The 25185-nt window shown below is 43.1% G+C and overlaps 2 protein-coding genes across 3 annotated transcripts; one reads left to right on the top strand and one right to left on the bottom strand.

Moving 5' to 3' along the window:
* Positions 1-1605: 1605 nt before the first annotated feature.
* Positions 1606-4016, bottom strand: LOC115665463 (pentatricopeptide repeat-containing protein At2g21090). 2 transcript variants are annotated; one of them, XM_056309042.1, is made up of 2 exons: positions 2358-4016; positions 1606-2056 (listed from the first exon to the last, which is right to left on the bottom strand). In XM_056309042.1, exons 1-2 carry the CDS (start codon positions 3816-3818, stop codon positions 1949-1951), a joined length of 1569 nt encoding a protein of 522 aa, XP_056165017.1. In that variant the 5' UTR covers positions 3819-4016; the 3' UTR covers positions 1606-1948. The 2 variants fall into 2 exon arrangements, with proteins under 2 accessions (XP_056165017.1, XP_030443203.1); XM_030587343.2 differs by having other exon boundaries at positions 1606-4016.
* A 7472-nt stretch (positions 4017-11488) lies between these two features.
* Positions 11489-15443, top strand: LOC115663685 (translocase of chloroplast 120, chloroplastic). The gene has a single exon (XM_030585678.2). It carries the CDS (start codon positions 11505-11507, stop codon positions 15129-15131), a length of 3627 nt encoding a protein of 1208 aa, XP_030441538.1. The 5' UTR covers positions 11489-11504; the 3' UTR covers positions 15132-15443.
* Positions 15444-25185: the final 9742 nt, after the last annotated feature.

Raw genomic sequence — 25185 nt, 5'->3', positions numbered from 1 at the left:
GCTCATTGATCACGATTCTTTTTTTTTTTTTTGGTCTGGTAAAAGAAAACGGACATGATCATTCATCAGAAAAGCCAAATCCCCTTTGTCATTTTGCTTAATTGGCAATTTTAGAGAGTTTCTCCTCTTCATCTCTCCCGTTCATGATCTCATTAAATATCTTCATAACCCCTTATGCACCATTTCGTCATCCTATTCGTAACTTCATTTGATTTAGGTAATAAATTTTTTCAATCCATGTAGAAAAGAATATTTTGGATATATAATGCAAGGAAAAAACATATCGTGACATTAAAAATATATATATCTACGGTATTGAGCATCTCATATATTCATTTAAATGTTTATTTATTCAAAATGTCATGTATCGATTAATATTTATATAAGTAAAGTTTTTATACATAAATTCCGGGTAACACGCCAACGTAACCCTAGATTTAGTATATTCGGGAATAATCCCCAAAATGAAGCAGGGAAGCATGCAAAAGAACGAAATAGGGGGAAAATTATCCTAAACCTATTGATTTTTTGTTAATTCAGTTCTAAACTTTTTAATTTTGCCCTTGCCTGAGGCCGGTGGTTGTCAGCCATCAACAAGGCCCAATGATGGCCAGCGGAGGGAAAAAGAAAAAATAAAGAAGGAAAAGAGAAGAAAAAAGGAATAGCAAAAATATTCGAAAAAAAAATAAAAGTATTATTAAAAATTGTCCATATCTGCGTCGGCCATGAGAGAAGGAGATCGCTCATGAGAGAAAGGGAGTGAACAATGAGAAGAATTTTTATTTATGTTTTTATTCCAGAAATAGAGAAGTAGAAAATTTCGACCTCTCATTTCTATTCCCTAAGTTACTACTTAGGAAATACATATATAAAGCCAAGGGTCATGCAACGAATTTAAGAGCAAACATTGTCCCAGTTTTACTATACAGACATCATGATCCTGTAGACTCGACGTCTGATCAGCGTGTAACTTTCCTTACATCGATTCGTTGGAGGCAAGCGGCAGGGCTTCATACGATGCAGAAGGTACACGTCACAGAAGAACTGTACCAACTTCCATCGCCGTTGCCGACAATCTCTGGTTTACTCTAGTTTCAAGTAGTTTAAGGTACTGCTCCGAATCAACCTATGTCGAATAGGAGGTAATTGCGCCGAACACTTTTGTGGCCTATGCATGTACGATGTACTGGATTGCTTAACAGTCTCCTTTGCATATGTGGAACGAGGCAGGGGACGCATAGACCAAGAGCATCCCCATATTTCCGCCTGTGACATGAAAGCGATGGATGGCAACTAGGAGCTTGAACTAACATCATAGTTCTCGTTGATCGACCATCAAAGCAAACCATTAGTACATGAATCACGTGCTACCGACCACATAATCACATTCGAAACTGTTAGCCATGATTCATGTCCAGGTAGGGCAGGAGGGAAACTTTGTTTGGCATCTCAATGGGGAATTCACAGTACAAGTATCACTCCCATCTCATTTACCATAAGAATAGTCATTACACAGTGTAAGTCATCACTCATGTTATGGTTGTCGAGGACCAACACAAAGAGAAGATTTTAAAGACTGCATAAGGAGTTTGGTGACCGGATGGATTCTCAAAAATAAACCCAGAAAATCTTGTCATTTCTAATTTGAAGTACAATAACAAAGGGAGGTAAATGAAGATGACCTGAAGCACAAAAGTCTTCAGCAGCCGGTCAAAACTTTGTTGATACTACAAGTTTACTCGAAACTATCTAGCTCTTTAGCATCAAAAGAATTGATGTTGGTGTTGTAGGCCTTCACCTAAGTCGAGCACAAAATTTACAGGTTGATAATCTCCAACCAGATTATGATCTTCCCTGACCTAGCTCAAGAGAACAAAATTTGCAGGTTGATCTTTCCAACCAAAGTATCATCTTCCCTGATTGACTCCGAGATGTCTGAGAATTGAGGTTACATACGGTGACTATTGAGTATCGAGTCGTAACTTGTTTTCTTCCATCTGGATAGCAATCTGATCCAACATCGAACATATTTCTTCTTTTGAAGGATGCGAGTCATCTGCAATGGAGAAAGAATGCACCTTACTGTCAGTTTCTATCCAACTGACAGCTTGATCTTTCGTTACACATCTATCATGCATAAGTTTTCTAACTTCCTCTACCAATTTCCACTTCCCAAGTGATGCATAGACGCTTGAAAGAAATATGTAAGCTTCAGGAGAGCTCGGTTGCAGCTCAAGCAGGTGTTCGGCTGCTTCTTTTCCTAAAGCCAAATTGCAGTGTATCTTACACACACAGAGCAAGGCATTCCATATCTGCTCATCCGGTGGAAAAGGCATCATACGGATGCGGTTAATTACCTCGTCGAACAGACCAGCTCGCCCCAAGAGATCAATCATGCATGCATAATGTTCCTGATCTGGAGAAATTCCATGATCGTGTGTGATGGAATCAAACAACTGCAGTCCTTCCTTTGGAAGACCGGAATGACTGCAAGCATTGACAATGACAAGTAAAGTGATCTTATCTGGCTTAATGCCCAACCTGATCATGTCATCAAACATCTCTATCGCACCTTTACCCTGGCCATGCTGCGCTAAGGCAGATATCATTGTGTTCCACAAAACCACATTATTCTTATCTCCCACAAGATCAAAAACCAGCCTAGCAGAACTCAGAAGACCACATTTAGAATACATGTCAATGAGAGAACAGACAACTATTGTATTGGGCTTAAAGTAAGTCCTTATTAAGAAGCCATGGATTTGTTTACCCTGGTTCAATGAGGCCATGCTAGCACAAGCACACAGGCTGCTACTGAAAGTGAATTGGTCAGGTTTAAGGTGAAGTCTCATCATTTCTGAAAATGACTTAAGCGCGATATCACCCAAACCATTTCTAGCATATCCAGCAATTAAAGCAGTCCAAGAAACTGCGTTCTTTTCAGGCATCTGATCAAATATTCCCATAGCAGCCTCCATGTCGCCCCATTTGGCATATCCAGAGACCAATGTGGTCCAAGCAAGAATATCTTTCACTCGCATGCCATCAAATGCTCTCCGTGCGTCACTCATCTCCCCGCACTTTGCATACGCATCGACTACAGTGCTCACGATAACCGCATTGGATGAGTAGCCAGAAACCAAGACCTGCCCATGAATCTGCTTGCTAAGGCACAAATCTTTCAACTTCACACAAAGAGTCAAAATGCCTGCAAAACTAAACTCGCTGCACTCGATCCCCGACCTCCTCAACTCTCTATAAAGCCTCACTGCCTCATCACAACAACCACACCGCACATACCCCATCACCATGGTATTCCACGACACGACATCCCTCTCCGGCATTTTCTCAAACAGCCTCCTCGCCGAGTTCATCCTACCCAACCGGGCATACCCAGAGAGCATGTTGTTCCACGAGTACACGTTCCTCGCCGGCATTTCGTCGAACACCTTGCGCGCAGCCACCTCGTCATTGCATCTGAAGTACATTTCGATCAGACGGTTGGCCAAGAACGTGCCGGGCCGCTTCAGCCCAGTGAGCTTCAGGTGCAGGTGCACGTGCTTCCCTTGCTTGAGGGACCCGGCGGCGCCGCATTGGCGGATCAAGCGGGCGAGGACTTGGGAGGGCAAGCGAACGCCTCCGAGGGCCAGCCGGCGGAGGGAGCCGACGGCGTCGGCGTCGGCGAGTCGGCCTCGAGAGCAGAGGTCAAGGAGGGGGCGGGCGAGGCAGGGAAGGCCCGGGTCGTGGGCGGGTCGTTTTCTCGGGTTTGGACGGGACAGGAAGCGGCTGAGAGGCTTGGGAGGGGAGAGAGGGGGCATTGGGGAGAGGAACCATGAGAAGTGGAGAAGGGTGAGGATACTTCCTCATTTAGGTTCGTCGTCGTCGGCGGCGGCGGCGGCGGCGGCGGCGGGGGGTGGGGCGCGATTGGGTCCGGCGAGCATCGCCGCTGGAGAGGGACGACCGAGGGGATGATTTTGCGGTGCGGGGGTGGCGGCGGACTGCGGCGGTCATGGGCCCGCTGCAGGAAGGGGCAGTGGAATAAAATATAAATAATGACATAAATGGTTCTAGAATTTTAACTCGATGTAAAGTCCGGTTACTCAAGGTCAATGTGGCATCTAAATTTTTAATTTATTTAACGTGATTTGTGAACTTTTGATACATGCCCAATTTAGTCCATGAATTATATGAGAATGTTCAATGTTATCTTTCTATTTAATTCAAGTACAGAGACAATATTGAACATTTTCATATAGTTAAAGAATTAAATTGAACATGATACAGAGATAACATTGAACATTTTCATATAGTTAAGGGATTAAAGTGAATATGTTTCAAAAGTTCAATGACCATAAGGAACAATTTAAAAGTTTAAAGATCACATTGCACATTTGGTTAAAGTTTGGGACCACATTGAATAATTTAAAAGTTCATGGATCACATTACACAAGTTAAAATTTAGAGATCATTTGAGTCATTTTTCCAATAAAATACATAGTGACACTTGCAAGACACTTGCAAAATACAAGTGCTCATAAGGTCAGTTGATATGAGCGGTAAGATCACGCGGTTTCCCCCGGGCTCACATGATCAGTAGGCTCATATGAAACTAAAACATCTAGTAAATCTTCTAAAAACTGTGCACAAGGATAGAAGTAGGTTGAGCTCAAAAAGACTCTGTTGACAAAAAAACAAAAAAAAAAGTTATCCCCTATGCGTGCTCAAAACTTATTAGCTCTATTAAGGGATAATAACACAAATAATTTTTGAACTTTCGCTTAATGTGCAATGTTGTCCATAAATTTTCAATTTGTTCAATGTGATCTTTGAACTTTACCCAATGTACAATGTCCCTAAATTTTTTAGGGTTAATACCACGAAAAACCCTAAACTGGTACACTTGTGACACATTTACCCCAAACTATTTTTTTGATCATAAAAAACCCCAAACTGGTATACCTGTGACAATTTTACCCTGAACATACCACAAAAAACCTCAAACTGGTACACATGTGACAATTTTACCTCAACTAATTTTTAATATTATTTTTTATTTTTTTGAATTTTTTCTTTTTTCTTTTCTTTTCTTTTTTTTTTTCTTCACTTCAACCTCGGCCGGTCGCCGGTCCGTGACCGCCGCAGGCGGAAGCCGGCGAGGGTCGCCCTGGCAGCCGCCGGCGAGGGCCGCCCTCGGCGGCCCGGCGCGAGGCCGCCTCGCTCGACTCGGCAAGGGCGACCCTCGCCCGGATTTAGCGAGGCCGCCCTCGCCCGACTTCAGCGAGGGCCGTCCTCGCCCGCCCAAGCGAGGGCCGCCTCGCCGAAGCCGGCGAGGACAGCCTCTTCGCCTCTACGCAGGCGAGGGTCGCCCTCGCTTGAGTCGGGCGAGGGTCGCCTCGCCCGGGCGGGCGAGGACGCCCTCGCCCGCAGCCGCGACGAGGGCAACCTCGCCCGACGCAGCGAGGGTCGCCCTCGCTCGATACTGGCGAGGGTCGCCCTCGCCGGATCTGGCGAGGACGGCCCTCGCTCGACGCCGGCGAGGGCGGCCCTCACCCGACGCAGGCGAGGGCAGCCCTCACCCGATACCGGTGAGGGTCGCCCTTGCCGGATCTGGCGAGGACGGCCCTCGCCCGACGCCGGCGAGGGCGGCCCTCGCCGGCTTTCGCCTCTGGCCGGTCGCTGGACCGGCGACTTGCCAGAGGTTGAAGATAAAGAAAAAAAAATAAAAGGAAAAAAAATAAAAAAAATAAAAAATCGAAAAAAATAAAAAATAATATTAAAATTTTAATTCAGGGTAAAATTGTCACATATGTACCAGTTTGGGATTTTTTGTGGTAAGTTCAGGTAAAATTGTCACGATGTATAGCTTTTGATGGTCAAAAAAATAGTTCGGGTAAAATTGTCACGTGTACCGGTTTGGGGTTTTTTATGGTCAAAAAAATAGTTTTGGGTAAATGTGTCACAAGTGTACCAGTTTAGGGTTTTTCGTGGTATTAACCCAATTTTTTATTTGTTCAATATGATCCCTGAAATTTTGGTACATATTCAATTTAATTCCTGAATTATATAAAAATGTTCAATATTGCCCTTTCATTAATTTCAATTCAAGGATAATATTAAACATTTTCATATAATTCAATGACTAATTGAATATGTATAAAAAATCCAGGAACCAGATTGAAAAATTTAAAAGTTCATGGACGATATTGCATATTGGGATAAATTTCAGGAACCGCATTGAACAAATTAAAAGTTTAGGAGACTACATTGAATAAACTAAAAGTTCATAAGACCATATTATTCATTGGGCCAAATTCATTGATCATTTTTTTTTATTTTTCCTTAATTATATTAATAAGAGGGTTTGCGTTTTGTGGGGGCATCGTGTTGATTATATGCTTTTTTTTCTTTGGTTGGAGATACTGTACATATATGTATAGACTACCAGACTGTGTTTGGTCATCTGGATTTCTAGTCAGGACTGGACTGGATAGGATAAGATAAGATATGAAATCCAAGAGATTTGCTATATCCTATCAACTGTTTGATGAATTGTAGTAATAAAGTTGGATATTTTCATATCTTATCATGTCTATTATTTGCTATGAATGTCATATCAATGTAAATAGACCTAAAAATTGCACATATTGAGATGACAAAAATCTCTCATGACACTCTTACCTACTTCATTTTTATTTTCTTATTTTTTCTTATTTTTCCCTCTCTTTTTTAATTATTTTCTTTTTTTATTTCTTTTTTCCCCTCCATCATTCTCTAATAAATTTTATTAAATAGTAAACTATTATAATATACCTAAAATATGTAATAAATATGAATACTAAATGTATTTATTTATATATATGAAATTTATATCATAAGATAGAAAGAAATTTAAATATATAAATAAAAATAAGAACAAATAAAAAACAAATTATTTTATTTGTTTATTATTTTCAATTTTTTATATTAAAAATCAAATATTATTTATATTCAAACATTATTTTAATTTTATTAATTTAACAAGTTTGTTATTAGAGAAAAATAAATTTTATATTATGAATATTATAATTCTTATCTACCTTTATCCCATTTCCCCCATGAGATAATTTTATCCGGGCTATATCCCTCCTATATCTGACTTTATCATATCTTGGGTAGGCACCAAACACAAGATAGGATAAAATTTATCCTATCATGAATTTTATCCCGACTACCAAATATAGCCTCAGGGTTTTTAACCGATTAACGGTAGAAAATACCAGATAAAAAAAAACTTAGTTAGACCAAGCGTGAAAAATTTGGCTTGAAACTTTAAATTCAAAGTTCGCCAAATAAATGCATGTCAAATAAATTGGAAAAGAGGATTTTGAATGTTATTTAGCTTATTCAAAAATTTATTTTTGTTTTTTTCTCGGAGCATCCGGGTCTCCTTCTTTTAGCGCCGTATTCTTCGAACGTCACTTGCATTCAATTTTTTTGAATGGTTAAATTAAAACTCAAAATTATCTTTTTTCATCTAATACTTAAATTTTGTTTGCATTATAGCGTTTAAAAAAATCCATTATCTTTTTATGAATCAATTTCAAACTACGTTGACTTTACGCATGATTATATTCATTTCTATATTGTACTTATTAGGTTTGCTATAAAGGATATTTGGCTAAACACAGTAGACCATATTGGTTAGATTACTACAAAATATTTTTTGGCCGAAAATATTAAGTATTATTTCTTTAGGAAACGAGATGAAGAGCAAATACACGTGATTTTTATTAAGAGAGAGAGACTTATTACTAATTTCCGATAACAAGTCGCCCTAAACTCTAAATTCTAAACCCTAAATCACACTCTTTCTATTGGATATCCTATTCTTATTCATGATATCGAACATTTGGAAAGGTAGGTCTTGGGTGAACCCCGTCTTCAACATAGTTATTGGGAAGCTAATCATTGCTTGGACCTTTTGGCAAAACATTGAAGGGACCAACTTGAGAAGGATTGTCTACATATTGAAAATCGCGATATTCTTGTCTCGTGGTTTGACGAGCGTCCCAAAGCACTCTCGAACAAAATCCTTTTTTTTTTATTTTTTTCATATCGATTCATCGAGTGACAATTTAATTTTTTTTGAGTAATTTCTTTCGTCCTCTCTCTTGAGATGTTAAAATATTTAGTCGTAATAAATGGATAAAGGAAAATATATTCAATTAAACTATAAAAACATCATTATGTCCACCGTCGATGAAAACCATGTTTAACAAATGATGTCAGGACGTTCATATGTGTGAAAAAAAAAATCCTATGACCACTAATAGCCTATCCTTCATTGCAATTTGCAAAAGTTGCCAAAGTAGGTTATTTTTATGATGGCAGTTGCCCAATTGTCACTAAAAATGGGCCTAACCATATCAAATTTTATTCTATTTTGGAATTGCCACTAAATAAATCCCACTAAAACCCAACCCTTTCGAGCTAGGGTAACTTGATTTCGACGGTGAAGTTAACTCATAGCTACATGAGAGAAATCATGTCGAAGGTCAACACGACCTACCCATAAGTTTTCCGGGTCAAATCACTCGATTAGCAATACCCCTATTGACTTGTCTCGACTCAATTACACGTCTTCGCCCACTTTAAATTTAGCAACACAACGACAAGACGCGGTCTCTCCGGCCTCCAATCCATCCCATTCCACGTGACATGGGTGGAAAAAAAGGAGACCAAAAGAAAACCAACCAAACAAGAACACAGAGGCATGCGAATCGGGAACGATCCAAATGCTCATACTTCCATCTAAACATCTTCACGTGGGGCGATGATGGTCCTTTTCGCAAAATCATTTCTCCAAGACAAGGCTGAAGCAACCAAGAATGATGATGAACCCACATGGGTGGGTGGACGTGGGGGCCGATGGGCGGTGGTGCTCCGCCTGGGAAACTCCATTAGCGCCGCTCCAAGCTCGCCACCCATCAAGAACGTCCTCTCAAATGTGGAGGGGGCCAAGTTGGGTTTCCATCGATTTCCTAGATCTTTTGCGTTTGGATGCGTAGTGGTTTGGTGGTTTCGAGACTGGTCAGAGGAGCGTCCATGCGACGACAATTGCTTCTCATCTTGTGCATGAAGTTAAGGAGCACAACGCCAATGGCTGCTGTCTCTCTCTCTCTCTCTCTCTCTCTCTTTGGAAGAGATGGTGAAGAGATTTTTCTGAGGTGAGATCGGCTCTAGGAAGGTGGCATTGGTCCTTGCTAAATTTCTAATGCAAGGTGGGTCTCTTTGCATAAACTATGGGTTCTTGAAGCGTCTTCTTCGGAACGCATGACTTCCAAGAATCTAGCATGCTTCGCGATGACATGAAAGTCAAAAACACACATGTATCAATCTCTCCCTATCTTGTGGTGTCGCCAGGAACGCGATATGAGGAACCTTGAAACAGTTGTGCTCGAGTCGTAAACTACTCGTACTCAACCCGACTGAGCACGACTTTTGAAAATGCTTGATTATGATGGAGCTCAAGAGCGTGCTCATAGCTTGGCATATACTTATGGGTCTAATACCCTAAAAAACCTAGACTTTAGGTTTAATCCCGATTATATCCTGAATTTTTTTTTTGTCCCGTAAAAAACCCCCAACTTTAGGTATACTCCAATTTTACCCAAAACTTTTTTTTTTGGCTCATCAAGAACCACCAACTTTTACTTAAGTCCCAACCGGTTAAATTTCTCTTGACAATCGCGAAATGGAAAACTCCAAAGCGCAAGCTGTTCAAGAATCTCGAGCCTAGTGTCTCGAGTGCAAGCCTTCCAACTGGGAGGGATGGAAGACTCCCGAGCACAAGATATTGAATGTTAACGGAGGAAAATATGAGACTCAAGTAAAAGTTGGTGGTACGAGATAAAAAAAGTTCGAGATAAAAAAAGTTCAAGATAAAATTGGGACTAGACCTAAAATTTATGATTTTTACGAGACAAAAAAAGTTTAAGATATAATTGGGATTGGATTAAAATTGATGATTTTATGATATTAAGCCCTTATGTATGAACATACGAATACATCTTCTTCGAATTAATTGCACCATCTAAACTCGTATTCCGGTTCCAATTGAATTCGAGCTACACTCGAATTTAGTGTAATTCCTAATTACGTCCAATGCTATTAAAACACTTTTCCCAAATCGACATTGAAGTGGAACCACCAATCGAGTTTTAATCATAAATTGCATCCATTCAATTCGGCTTGATTGCACCCCTCTTACGAGCGGGTGACTTTAATGTGACTCTACGGTCCCCAATAGGGGTGCGCAAAACGGACTGCCCAAACTAGGAACCGCTCGGACCGAACTAGACCAGCGGGTTTGGTCCAGCTCCCGGAAGTGTCGGTCCGGTGCTCGATTCCTAAGAGTGGAACCGTTGTCCGGGTGGTCCGGTTCCTAGAAAACGAACGGACTACATATACTTTTTTTCTTTTTATTTCTTCAAAAAAAAAATCAGTAAAAATGTGAACGAAACCCAAAGCAAAGTACGTTTTCTGTTCGTCTTTTCAATTCGAGGATCGATCGTTCTAGGTCGCAAAATAATCATCATCTCTCGCGAACCGGTGGATTTAGTTTATTATTTTCGATCTGCAATTTATAAATCTGATATTTAATTCTTTGTTTATCGTATAAAATATATACGAGCGCACAGCCATAGCCCTTTTACTCAAATCTTTTTTCCGAAAAAAGAAAAAAAGGAAGCTTCGGGGTCGTCCACGTCAGCACTGATGACCCTGGCGCCCTGCCCTGCCCTTCCCTTCCCTTCCCTTCCCTTCCGCGATGATACCGATGCCAAGCGCCTCCGCGCCGTCGGATCGATCCCGGGGGGGGGGGGGGGGCGGGTCTCAGCCGTCGATGGCCCCCTCCTTATCTGGTGACGAAATCGGCCAAAGAGAGAAAGAGAGAGTTCGACGAAGGAATAGGAGGAAGGACGGGAGGAGAAGAGGAGGAGATCCCTAAATTTCCCCCAAATTCTTCCCCATTTTCATCTCCCTCACACCACTGGAAAACCCAACAGAGCCCCCCCCCCACACACGCACACACACAGTAACCCCCCTTTTCTCTCTCTCTCTCTCTCTAGAATCGTCACAGAGCCAGCAGCAGCAGCGGCGGCAGCAGCAGGAGGTGAGCCTTCTCCGCAATCCGATTGCCCTCGCTCGCTGATAAGCCCTTAGCGAAGGGGACCCGCCATCTCCTCTCGCGCCCCCAACGCGATTTGAAGGTTAGATACGGCTGCCGCGGGATGCGTTCCCCGCGCTTTCCTCCTCCTCTTCTTCTTTTTGGTTTTGTGAATCGGGGGTTTCTTGATTGGTGGAGTGGATTGGTTTTCGTTTTGATCGATTGCGCGTTTTCCTGAGATGGGTTTTTTTTTGTTTCTTTTCTTCTGCTTTTGCTTTTCGGGTGTTGTTGAATCTAGGGTTTTTTAGGAGGGCGAGGCCTGACGGCGGGGGGGAGGAGGAGGAGGGGGGGATCGGCAATGGAATATGCTGACCGAGATGCCGATGGCCCGCGGATGGGAGGGCAGGTCGGTGGGGAGGCCGGGGTTTCGGAGGAGAGGGTCGGCTCGGCGGGGAATGATTCGAAGGTCGGTGATGGGGAGGAGGTTTTCGAGGAGGCGGTGGATGCCCGCGACGGCGGCTCGGGAGGGGAAGGACTGGAGCCGGCGGGTCCGGGCGGTGTCGGCGTACCCGGTCCTGATGCGGACGATGTCGCGGGTGGAGATCGGAGCGGCGGTGTTTTCGATGAGGTCGCTGGCGCGGGGCATGAGGTCGAAGAGTTCGAGGAGGCAATTGGCACGCCGGCGAAAATCGAGATACCCGAGGAGATAGTCGAGGAGGAGAAGGTAGGAGGTTTGGTGGGCGGGGAGAGCATCGGTGGTGCTCTTAAGGCAGATGGGGTTGATGAGGGAGGGACTCGTGAGAAAGTGCCAGTCGAAGAAGAAGATGATGGATTGATGAGTAACGGGGAGGATGCCGTGAGGGAAGTAGCTGGGCTTCATGTGGATGGAGAGATGCGCAGTGAGGCAGATGAGTCCACTCCGACGCGTGGTGCAGTTCTCGGAAAGCTTGACAACGGGACCGAAGATGAATTGGAGAATGGGAATGTCAGTGTGGAAGGACTGCTTGACGCTGATCAGAAGGGAACTTCTAGTGAGGAGGTTCTGTATGCAAATGATCAGCGTGAAGAATTAGTAGACACTGATTTGGCAGCTGAAGGCAAACTTACCGTTGACAGGGATCTGGAAGTTGCTCCAGCTGCTAATCATCCAGATGATCTGGATGAAGGGAATGCTACTTTGGCTTCAGAAAACGAAGGTCCTGTAAACGTGGAACCCAAAAGTGTGACAGCTAGCTTTGACTCACTCTATGATGATGCTGATGGAGAAGTGAAAAAGTCTTCTTCCGGTATTGATACAGAATATCAGAGTGACATCAACAAGGAGGTGAAAGATGCTACTAATGGACCAGATTCATTTCAGGGGGAAATCTCTGAGCAGGACCCAACTTCAACTGACAAGCCTTCGTCTACCTCAGATGAGTCAATTACTCGTGAGTGTAAGATCTTGAATACTTCAAAGGAGCTTAAGTCCGGGAAGGATGAGCAAATTACAAGTGGAACAATTGAAATTAACAAAGGGGATGTGGCTTCTCCTACTCAGCATCCTGTTGAAAAGGTCCAGGAAAATCATCACAATCACACTTCAGCGGAGAAGCGTGAAAAGAAGGATTCAGACAGTGTGGATGATCGTAAGAAAGTAATCAGGGAAAATGGTATGCCGGCTGCCGAAGTTGCATCGTCTGGAAGATCAATGAATCATGCTTCGGTACCTGCTCGCCCTGCTGGCCTTGGCCGTGCTGCTCCTTTGCTGGACCCTGCACCTCGAATGTCTCAGCAACCGCGTGTTAATGGAGCTGTATCTCATGCGCAAGCTCAGCAGATTGAGGAGCCTGCTAATGGGGAGTCTGAGGAACATGATGAGACCCGTGAAAAACTCCAGATGATACGTGTTAAATTCTTGCGTCTTGCACATCGACTCGGGCAGACTCCCCATAATGTCGTCGTGGCGCAGGTCCTGTACAGGCTGGGATTAGCGGAGCAGATTAGGGGAAGAAATGGGGGCCGTGTTGGTGCCTTCAGTTTTGATCGCGCAAGTGCCATGGCAGAGCAGCTTGAGGCATCTGGGCAGGAACCACTTGATTTCTCTTGCACTATTATGGTCTTGGGGAAGACAGGTGTGGGGAAAAGTGCGACAATCAACTCAATATTTGATGAAGTGAAGTTCAGCACTGATGCTTTTGACACTGGCACTAAGAAAGTTCAAGATGTCGTCGGAACTGTTCAGGGGATTAAGGTGCGAATCATTGACACGCCAGGCCTTCTGCCTTCTTTGACGGATCAACGCCAAAACGAGAAGATCCTTCATTCTATTAAGCGATTCATTAAGAAGACTCCACCTGATATTGTGCTGTATCTTGACCGCTTGGACATGCAAAGCAGGGATCTTGGTGATATGCCGCTTTTGCGCACGATTACTGAGATATTTGGACCCTCTATATGGTTTAATGCAATTGTGGTTCTAACACATGCAGCATCAGCCCCACCTGATGGGCCAAATGGTACTGCTTCTAGTTATGACATGTTTGTCACTCAGCGATCGCATGTCGTGCAGCAAGCGATTCGTCAGGCAGCTGGTGATATGCGGCTTATGAATCCTGTTTCTTTGGTGGAAAACCACTCGGCATGCAGGACGAATAGAGCTGGACAGAGAGTGTTGCCGAATGGTCAGGTTTGGAAGCCTCATCTGTTACTGCTTTCCTTTGCTTCAAAAATTTTAGCCGAGGCTAACGCACTTCTGAAGCTGCAAGATAGTCCACCTGGGAAGCCTTTTGCATCTAGGTCAAGAGCCCCTCCTTTGCCTTTCCTTCTTTCAACTCTTCTCCAACCGAGGCCACAGCCAAAGCTGCCTGAGGAGCAGTATGGTGATGATGATGGCATGGACGATGACTTGGACGAGTCATCTGATTCTGATGATGAATCAGAATACGACGAATTGCCGCCGTTTAAGCGATTGACAAAGGCCCAGGTGTCAAAGCTTACTAGGGCTCAGAAGAAGGCATATTTTGATGAGTTAGAATATAGGGAGAAACTTTTTATGAAGAAACAGTTGAAAGAGGAGAGAAGGCGACGGAGGATGATGAAGAAGATGGCGGCTGCAGCCAAGGGTCAGCCAAGTGAATATGTTGAAAATGCAGAAGAAGAAAGTGGCGGGGCAGCATCTGTACCGGTACCCATGCCAGATTTGGCCTTACCAGCATCTTTTGATTCTGATAATCCTACTCACCGGTATCGTTACCTTGATAACTCTACCCAGTGGCTCGTAAGGCCTGTTCTTGATACTCATGGTTGGGATCATGATGTTGGTTACGAAGGCATTAATCTAGAGCGATTGTTTGTCGTTAAAGACAAGATACCTATCTCTTTTTCTGGCCAGGTCTCAAAAGATAAGAAGGATGCGAATGTCCAAATGGAGGTAGCTAGTTCCCTAAAACATGGGGAGGGAAAATCAACTTCACTAGGACTCGATATGCAGACTGTTGGGAAGGACCTGGCTTATACTCTTCGCAGTGAGACTAGGTTTAGTAATTTCAGGAAGAATAAGGCGACTGCTGGATTGTCCTTTACTCTCTTGAATGATGCTTTAACGGCCGGATTGAAAGTTGAGGACAAATTGATCGTCAATAAATGGTTGCGTGTAGTTATGACTGGTGGTGCTATAACTGCTCGTGGTGATGTTGCTTATGGAGGCAGCTTAGATGCCACCTTGAGAGATAAAGATTACCCTTTGGGCCGTTCTCTGTTCACTCTTGGCCTTTCCATCATGGATTGGCACGGGGATCTTGCTGTCGGTGGCAATGTACAATCTCAGTTGCCCATCGGACGGTTTACAAATCTGATCGCTCGTGCAAATTTGAATAACAGAGGGGCGGGACAGGTCAGCATTCGGGTAAATAGCTCCGAACAGCTTCAAATTGCTCTGCTTGGCCTCATTCCACTATTCAAGAAGTTGCTGGATTTTCCTCAACAATGGCAGCTTGGACAATGATGAAAAATAGTTCCTACTTACTGCATGATGCATGCAGTGACAGAAAATAACTTGAATATGGTTTTTGTTGTTGTTGTTGGACCAGGCAAGTTCCATCTTGACATGTGGATCATAGTATTCTAGGTTTTTGTCATTAGAAGTTTGGCATATGATGAGTTTTTGTTCCCTTGAAGCTACTGGACACAATCACTCCCTCTTCTTTAATGGTGTTTCAGTTAGAGTCATGCTCTTGAAATGACCTTCATGTTGAGGAACCCTGATGTTCTTTCTTTTCTTCCCCCTGAAAATATATTTCTGCTTCACCTTTTGATACACCTTTCTCTCTTTGCCTGAAATCAAGCTTCTCTACAGCTCTTTCTGTTATTTGGATGACATGGTATGAGGTGATTAGAATCTCCTTACTGCGATTAAAAAGGCTGGAGAGTTTTGAAAGCTCTTGGTGTTTCTCTGGTTGTTTAGATGTTTGATTCCTGGCATCATAGATTCGTCGAAGCATGAGCAAGCCAAAGATAATATCGATAGCATTAGATTCTGTTGCTTGTAGAATGATGTATTGTAGCAGAGTAGGTTATCTCTTGTTCATTTTTGTTTCACATGCAAATGGGGCTACTGCTGAAGCATTTCGATCAGTGTTCGTAGTAGCTCTCTCGTTCTTAATTGAACGGTTCATTGTGACAAGTTTTTTAACATGAAGTATGGTTTGAAGTTGGTGGTACGATGAGATTTGCTGTGTTGTGCTGTACGAGAAGATGTTTCGCAACTGGTCTAGGACTGCTGCATTTGTTGAAAGCTTGGTGAGGAATGTTAGCTACTGAATCATGCACCAAATTTCTCTAGTCATGAAGGTGAAACTTTACTGGCGCCGCCTACTAAAAATGATCTAAATGCTGTTGCGTGTAGAGAATGGAGAAGAGGAGATGATGAAGTCACCATATTTCCCTTTTTCTCTGGCCTATTTCTGAATAGATCTTTTTAAGTTGTCTCGTGCTATTAGTATATGAGACTTTGTCAAAGCAGATCTTTCGACTAATACAAGGTAGGGTGTTAGCTTAACCTTCAGCTGTATGTCGTGGAATTAGGAAGCCTTTTTAAGGGTCTTCTTGACATCTCAGTTATAATCCTAGAAAGAGATTCAACTACTTAATTTGTGAGACCATATCGACCTGTTTATATCCCACCCACCTTTGCCTTCTTTCGAAAATTTCCCTCATTTGCACGCCATTCTTCTCGAGTTTATTGGTTTCTTGTTGAATCTGTGACATCGAATGTGAAATGTCTACAGCACTGAGAGCCTTTCGACCTCATCCATCTTTCCAAGAGCCTAGTTGCAGCCAAAATTTTTCGCCCTTTTGGGCTTGAGTCCACCTCGCTCAGCATAGAAAGTAGGGGGTTCAATGAAGGAACAATGCCGAGGGAGGAATGCCTGACCCAAAGCAGCATGGCGCCCGTGGCAGGCCTCAGCGCAAACACCCGAACCAGCTCGGCCTCGAAGGTCAATGACTACAATTGTGCCGCTAAAGCACCACCTCCTAGGTTAACCTGGCTCCTCTTTAGTTGGGCATGCCTTGCTATTGAGACATTGCGGAACCATGTAGCCCGTGAGGTTTCACCTACCCTACTTGGGGAGCACACCAGAGGTGGGCATCAAAGGGAAAGAATAATTACCCAAAAAGGTAAGTCCAATGTTTCTACCAGATTGGCTTTCTCACCAGGATAGATTTTCTCTTTATTCCTCGTTAACCATTGGAGGTTCCTCTTGAGGCCAAGCACATGAGGCTTCCTTTGCTTGTGGTGTGCTATTCGATCCAATCCACGAGCGTTAAGCCAAGTCCACGGGAGACTGGGAAAAATTGTGCATCAACACCAATGATAAACTTACACTTTGTAACTAGGGGTGAGCAATGGTCCTAGTCAACCTGGGAACCAGCCTTGCCAATCCTGTTCGAGGCTGGTTCACTTCTCGGAAGATACGTTCATGGGTTGAAACCTGGGAACCGATTAGAGTCGGTTCAGTTTCAAGGTTGAACCTAGAACCCATTGATTTTACCTAACAATTGAACCAAACGAGCTAGTTCCCTAGTAGAACCGATTTGATCCGACTTTGAATTGGGCGACTGGTATTGATACGTGTGCAAGGTGAGGAATGTGTTTTGAGTGATAACAACAGGATAAATGATAAATGACGATCACCACCAAGGAATAAAGGATATGCCACCAACCAATGATAAAGATGGAGATAGACGAAGTTCACCACCAAGGCTCGAAGGACAAGCCACCGATAGGAGAAATTCACCACCAAAGCCTTAAAAGAAACCCACTAGCCAAGGATAATGGACTTCTTGGTTCACCACCAAAGAAAAATCCGCCCACCAAAGATAAAGAATCTAGATAGAATTTCACTCACTTGAGAAAAATCTCATATATTCATCAATATTCAAGTAACTTACAAATGAGATTACACCTCTATTTATAGTGTGATTTTACTAAACAAAAGAAAAGACTCTCGGAATTCTAGAAATAGAAATGACTCTTGGAATATTCACATTATGAAGACTCTCAAAAGCAATACCACAATGAAGACTCATAAAATCTAGGGCTTAAGACTCATAAAACTAAGAATTTAGACATTTAATAATTTAGGACTAAATGCATCAAAATAGGAATAGATGCATTTGTAACTAGGATAAGACTCTCCAAATTCTTGCACCAGCCTTGGAAGCCGAATAACCACCTTCTAGATAAACAAATTGTGTATGATATCAATCAGATCAGCCTCCAATTGCTACTTAGTCAATTGGGAGTCTCAAAGTCGACAATAAACTTGTAAATTGACATATTGTAGTCAATCAGCAACCATGAAATCAATAGCTATTCTTGCGAATCGACAATTAACTCGTAGAATCGATATCTTCAGATTTGGATCCATCGAATCAAACTATAGCTGAAATTGGTCTTTACTTGCAAAACTAAGGATTGTTTTGGATTAGTCGGCAAAGTCTGAGTTGAGCTTGAGAGTTGATTAATAGAACCGATTTTGACCTGGGCATCAACTTTTGTTAAAAGAATTATAAACAACAAGTTAACAACTTAAAATATAAAAAAAGCACACGATCACATATGCACATCATTACCCAACCACTTCTCTCTCTCTCTCTCTCTCATTTTAAATTGAAAAATTAGAAAAATAAACTAAGATTACATTACTTATATTAGAAATCAAAACCCAAGCTCTCTCTCCCACACAGGAAAAACAAAGCGGGGCTGGTTCCTGGGACTGGAGGTAGGGCCGGTTTGGTGCTTGGTTCCGTTCCTAGTTTCAAGGTTAGCACCAGACCACCCGGACTATGTTCATCACTAGTTGTAGACCTCTTCATTTATTTTAGGGAAAATGATATAAATGGTCTCTAAACTTTGGCCTAATGTTCAATGTGGTCTTTGAACTATTAATTTGTTCAATATGGTCCATGAACTTTACCCCTATGTGTAACCTGGTTTATGAACTTTTCATACATGTTAAATTTAGCCCCTGAACTATATGAAAATTGTTAATGTTGTCCATGAACTTGAATTAATGGAATGACAATATCGAACATTTTCATATAATCTAAGGACTAACTTGAACAGGTACCAAAAAGTCTAGGGATCACATTGAATAAATTAAAAGTCAGGAACGACATTGCACATTGGGTTAAAGTTCAGGAACCATATTGAACAAATTAAAAGTTCAGGGATCACATTGCATATTGAGTTAAAGTTTAAGGACTATTTGTGTCATTATCTCTTTAGTTTAAATAGTTAACACCAAACCAGAACAGTAGACTATGAGCTCTGTTTCACTTTATGTGACCCATTACATGTGATTACAACAATGGCAAATTATCTTTATATGTTCGTGCAATTTGTAGCTATATTCACCGTTATGGAGAAAATGCGAGTTGGTTATGCTTAATTTCATTAACAATAGCTATTGCTTAATATTTGTCATTAGATTTGCTTTAAGTGAGAGATAATGAAACAAATGGTCCCTAAACTTTGGTCCAATGTGGTCGTTGAACTTTTGATTTGTCCAATGTGATCCCTGAACCTTAGCCAAATATGCAATGTGTCCCGAACTTTTAATTAGTTTAATGTGGTCGATGGACTTTTAGTACATATTTAATTTAGTCCTTGATCAATATGAATATATCCAATGTTGTCCCTGAACTTGAATTAATGGAAGGACAACATTGAACATTTTCATATAGTTCAGGGACTAAATTGAACATGTACAAAAAATCTAGGGATGTGGCATCCTGAAATTTCATGGCCAAAGATTAAAGGACCCTAATGGATTAGGGCGCTCGTCGACGGAAATTAGGAAAATGAAATTGGAAGATTAGCGTTGTGATTATCGTTTTTTTTGGAATCACGAGTTTGGATTCTTGGGAACAATTACCGTCGAGCCGACTAAACCGACGTCGCGTCGTCCGCGCGACCCGACTCCGTGTCAAACCCGTTGCCGTTATTTTTCTCCCCATTTTTTTCCCTTGCTCACGGACGGCCCCCTCTTTTCCTCTTTTTCCTTCCTTTTCTTTTTCTTTCCCCTTTTTCCCGCCAGAAACCCCACGCAGCAGCAACCCCATCATTTCTCTTCTTTGTCTTCTTCTTCCCCCTCTACATTTGGCAAGAGGGAGGTGCCAAGTGTCACCCATGCATGCAAGGGAAGTTGAAGGGCCATCAGATAATTTTTTTCCCCCACAGTTCACTCTCACCAGCTCTCTCTCGCTCAGCCTTTTCCCCCACAGCTCACTCTCTCAGCTCTCTCTCGCCCAGCTCACCCACTCTCTCGTCTCTCTCTGTGTTCGCCGGGAACCAGCCACTCCGCGCGACCAGCAGCAGCAGCCGGTCATCTCGTCCCCGCACGCCAGCAACAACCAGCCTCTTGCCCTGTCCAGCCACGCCCTCAACCGACCAGCAGCAGCTTAGGAATCGCCCCTCGCGCCCTCGTCTCCGCCTCGGACTAGCAGCCTCGCCGCGACCACCACTCTCACCGGCAAGTGCTCTCTATCACATTATACTAACCTCGATAATGGTTGCATGTCGATTTGAGTCTCGGATAAATCTGTGAGTTGGCTGGATTGGTAGTAGGAGAAATCGAGACGCTATAGCTGCTGCCCTTAAATGTTTGACTCCGTAGAACAAGCTTTGGTGAGTCTAGATTACTAGGTTAGGTTAGAAAAGGCATTGCATGTTGATTTGAGTTCCTGGCGTGGTGATTCCTTGGCTGTGAAGCGGTGGAGCTCGAGCGGGAAGCATTTCTTGAAGTTTTGTCTCGGGTTCCAGATCTGACTGTTCTGGATGTTCCTGGATTTATATTTTTGTATCTCCTTTTGTGGTCCAAATCTCGCGAAATGTTCTTCATCAAAGTTGTTCATAAGATCTTGAACTATAACATACTTAAATTTAAGATTTTTCTGAGCTCAAATGGATCTCCCGAAGGACCAACTCCTTACTGAAACAGAACTGTTTTTACCGTGGAACCCGTGACCTTTGTACCTTATCGGATTTTTATAAAAATTTCCACTTCGAATTTGGTCACACTTCCTCATGAAATTTGTTCAGGAAGCCCTTTTATACAACATATAAAAATTTCAAAGTGTTTGAAGATATTTTGGTTTGTGACACGAACATTATTTTTGATTCGGTTATCCTGTTTCGACGGACCAGTACTGTTCTGTTTTAGAGTCATTGAAAGTGGCCTTTACAGGGGAATTTTGAGATTGTGTTCCCATAAAAAACATTCGTGAAGGTCTTGTTTATAACATATTCGAAATTCAGAATTTTTGGAACCCATTTGCTATGCCTTCAAAATTAATTTTCCAAACCGTGCAATTCTATCCAGTTTTACTAGACTTCAGTGATCTGCCGGTTTTTGTCTGAAACCATTGGCTTTTGATTTCTGGCCTACTGGAGTCAATACCCACCTTAATTATCTCTTCAACGGTGCTTATTTGACCTTGAACTGATATCGAATGCTTAGGTAAATTGAGTGGTTCTTGGGGGTACAGAATCTGGAATTTTGGTTGTGAACTGTTTGAAAGAAGTAATGAAGTGCCGTATCGGTTATTGTTATATGATATCATGCTATGTGAAAGATCGTTTGTGCATGTGGTTATGTGACTTTGAGATGACTTGATGCCGTCGGTTTATGGACGACGATGCCCCGAGGAGCCTATCGGGAAAGTGGGATGCCGTGGACTAGTGGTTCACGATGCCTAGGAAGTGACATGCCCTAGATGCCCCAGGAGTGCGGACGGGATGCCGTGGCCAGTGGGACCACGAAGCCTGCGCGGGCCGTTGAGAAATCCGGCGTATACCGCAGCAGTCCGGTCTGGACGCGCCGAATCTTGCTAGTCGGGATGTTTCCTCCTTGCGTGGCCGGGGAGCGCACCGGTCATGTGTCTTGGAGTGGTGAATGGAGTTGATTATTGTCACATAACGTATGCAACGTGTGCTCATGTGAATGGCTGTTCTTGGATCGACCTTCTTTTGCTTGATAATGGTGGCTAAGTGAGAATGAAAAAAGGGAATTATGTATGCCATGACTGGATTTGAATTTGTTTATTTGCTTATCGATTTGACTTTATTGAGATGCATGTTGTTATTTGTTTAGTATGGCGTGATAGAGTTTACTTGGCTGAGTTTCCGCTCACTGTTTGTTGTTGACACCTTTTTTAGACTAGTAGTATGCCGATCCTCTCTATCTCTACCTCGATAAGTTACGGGGTGCCAGTTGATTTTGAAAGCCGTCTATTTGAATTCGTAATCCCGGAGTTCCCTAACTTGTTTTCATAAAATGCATTTCCATTCTGACCGTAAATATTGGGTCCCCAGAGGGACTCGTTCTTTTGGGCTTCGTCGGGGTTTATGCCCTTGATGGGGGACGGTTGGTGGGGCCCCTTCCATACTATGGGCCGGACGGAGATGATAGCGACGCTAGCAGCGAGGTCTTTTGAGGACAGCATCGAGGAGGAGGAAGGAGTAGTTTTTTGAAGACACGACTGTCAGTTAGTTTTTGAGGATAGAGTCGTGTAGGGATGGGTGATAGCTTGTTTGTTTTTGGTTAAGTTTGGTGGGTCGTAATAGGATAGCCGGGTTGGAGTTGTTGGGTAGTCTCCCCGTGTTTTTGAACTCACCTTTGTATCACCCTCATTATTATGTGAAAGATGGATGCTATTTTCGCAACTTGTGTGTCATAGCATTTCTATGTTTCTATGTTACATTCATGTTATAAATGCTAATCTTTAAAAAGAAGCATCTTCCGCTTGCGAATAATCTGATGACTAATGAGGATTAGAGGATAAATCTTGAAAGGGGTGTGCCTGGGATGCTACAGCCCCCGAGATGGTATCAGAGCATCCCAGGCACGCCCCTTTCAAGATTTATCCTCTAATCCTCATTAGTCATCAGATTATTCGCAAGCAGAAGATGCTTCTTTTTAAAGATTAGCATTTGTAACATGAATGTAACATAGAAACATAGAAATGCTAGGACACACAAGTTACGAAAATAGCATCCATCTTTGACATAATAATAAGGGTGATACAAAGGTGAGTTCAAAAACACGGGGAGACTACCCAACAACTCCAACCCGGCTATCCTACAACGACCCACCAAACTTAACCAAAAACGAACAAGCTACCACCCATCCCTATACGACTCTATCCCCAAAAACTAACTGACAGTCGTGTCTTCTAAAAACTACTCCTTCCTTCTCCTCGGTGCTGTCCTCAAAAGACCTCGCTGCTAGCGTCGCCATCATCTCCGTCCGGCCCATGGTATGGAAGGGGCCCCACCAACTGTCCCCCATCAAGGGCATAAACCCCGACGAAGCCCAAAAGAACGAGTCCCTCTGGGGACCCAATATTTACGGTCAGAATGGAAATGCATTTTATGAAAACAAGTTCAGGAACTCCGGGATCACGAATTCAAATAGATGGCTTTCAAAATCAACTGGCACCCCGTAGCTTATCGAGGTAGAGGTAGGGAGGATCGGCATACTACTAGTCTGAAAAAGGTGTCAACAACAAACAGTGAGCGGAAACTCAGCCAAGTAAACTCTATCACGCCATACTAAACAGATAACAACATGCATATCAATAGAGTCAAATCGATAAGCAAATAAACCAATTCACATCCAGTCATGGCATACATAATTCCCTTTTTTCATTCTCACTTAGCCACCATTATCAGGCAAAAGAAGGTCGATCCAAAACAGCCATTCACATGAGCACACATTACATACGTTATGTGACAATAATCAACTTCATTCGCCACTCCAAGACACATGACTGGTGCGCTCCCCGGCCACGCAAGGAGGAAACATCCCGACTAGCAAGATTCGGCGCGCCCAGACCGAACTGTTGCAGTATACGCCGGATTTTTCAATGGCCCGCGCAGGCTTCGTGGTCCCACTGGCCACGGCATCCCGTCTGCACTCCTGGGGCATCTAGAGCATGTCACTTTCTAGGCATCGTGAACCACTAGTCCACGGCATCCCGCTTTCCCGACAGGCTCCTCGGGGCATCGTCGTCCATAAACCGACGGCATCAAGTCATCTCAAAGTCACATAACCACATGCACAAACAATCCACTACAAAAAAACATATTTTTTCCGACGAAATTTCCAACGAAAAATTTGGAAAAATTCGTTGGAAAACGAATTTCCAACGAAAAAAAATTCGTTGGTAATAAGTCGTCGCAAATTTTTCCAACGAAAAATTTCAATTTTCGTTGGAAATTTGCGACAAATTTTTTTTCGTTGGAAAATTCGTTGGAAAACTCGTGGCTAAATTCGTTGGAAACGAATTTTTTTTCGTTGGAAACTACAAAATTTTTTTTGGTCGAATTAAAAATCGTGGAAATTTTTTTCCATCGAAATTTTTTTTTTTTGGTCGAAATTTTTTTTTTTGATCGAAAAATAGCCCCCGCCACCGGCGAGGGCCAGCCTCGTTGCCGGCGACGGCCGAGCTCGCCCAGATCTGGGCGAGCTCGAGCTCGCCGGCCATGGCGAGCTCGGCCCTCGCCATGGCCGGCGAGGGCCAGCCTCGTCGCCGGCGAGGGCCGAGCTCGCCGGCCATGGTGAGCTCGGCCCTCGCCATGGCCGAAGATGAAGAAGAAGCAGCAGCAGCAGCAGGGGTGGGAGCAGGCTTCGGGGCCGCCGCCCGTCAAGTCCGTCATCGTCTCCTAGCCTCGCCGGCGACGAGGCTTGGTGGCGTCGGGGGCGTCGGGGCCGTTGGAGGCTTGGAGGCTTGGTGTCCATGGCGCCGGAGCCGGAGCCGGAGCCGGAGGAGGAGGGGGGGCGGCGGGGGAGGCGGAGGGAGAAGGTGAAGGCGAAGGAGAGAGAGAGAGAGAGAGAGAGAGAGAGAGAGAGAGAGAGAGAGAGAGAGAGAGAGAGAGAGAGAGAGAACGTGGAAATTGAAAGTTGTGGAAATAACGAGCGCGAAAATATTGAATAAGGAAGAAGTAGGGTTTTCGTTGCAAAATTCGTGGGAAATTTCTCACGAATTTTGCAACGAAAATTATACACATTAAAATAATTGCCTGGAAAATTAAAATTCGTTGGAAAATTCGTTGGAAATTTCTAACGAATTTTCCAACTAAAATTATACACAATGAAGTAATTGCCCGGAAAATTGAAATTTGTTGGAAAATTCGTTGGAAATTTCCAACGAATTTTCCAACGAATATAAAAAATGCCGAACAGTATCGGATTTTTTTTGTAATTCGTTGGAAATTTCCAACGAATATAAAAAATGTCGAACAGTAACGGGTTTTTTTGTAATTCGTTGGAAAATTCCAACGAAAAAAAATTCGTTGGAAATTTCCAACGAATTTTCCAACGAAAATTGTACACACTGAAATAATTGCCCGGAAAATTGAACTTCGTTGGAAAATTCGTTGGAAATTTCCAACGAATATAAAAATGCCGAACAATAACGGGTTTTTTTGAAGTTGTCGCAAAATTCGTTGAAAATTTCCAACGAATTTTGCGACGAAAATTTTTTTGTTGGAA

The sequence above is a fragment of the Syzygium oleosum genome, unplaced genomic scaffold (assembly GCF_021117445.2).
Source record: "Syzygium oleosum isolate NSW1041296 unplaced genomic scaffold, Sole_v2.1 Sole_v2.02, whole genome shotgun sequence".
NCBI lineage: Eukaryota > Viridiplantae > Streptophyta > Magnoliopsida > Myrtales > Myrtaceae > Syzygium > Syzygium oleosum.
This window is presented reverse-complemented; position numbering and strand designations above follow the sequence as displayed.

Coding starts and splice junctions, on each gene's coding strand:
- LOC115665463 (XM_030587343.2), bottom strand. CDS start 3,818: ATGCCCCCTCTCTCCCCTCCCAAGCCTCTCAGCCGCTTCCTGTCCCGT.
- LOC115663685 (XM_030585678.2), top strand. CDS start 11,505: ATGGAATATGCTGACCGAGATGCCGATGGCCCGCGGATGGGAGGGCAG.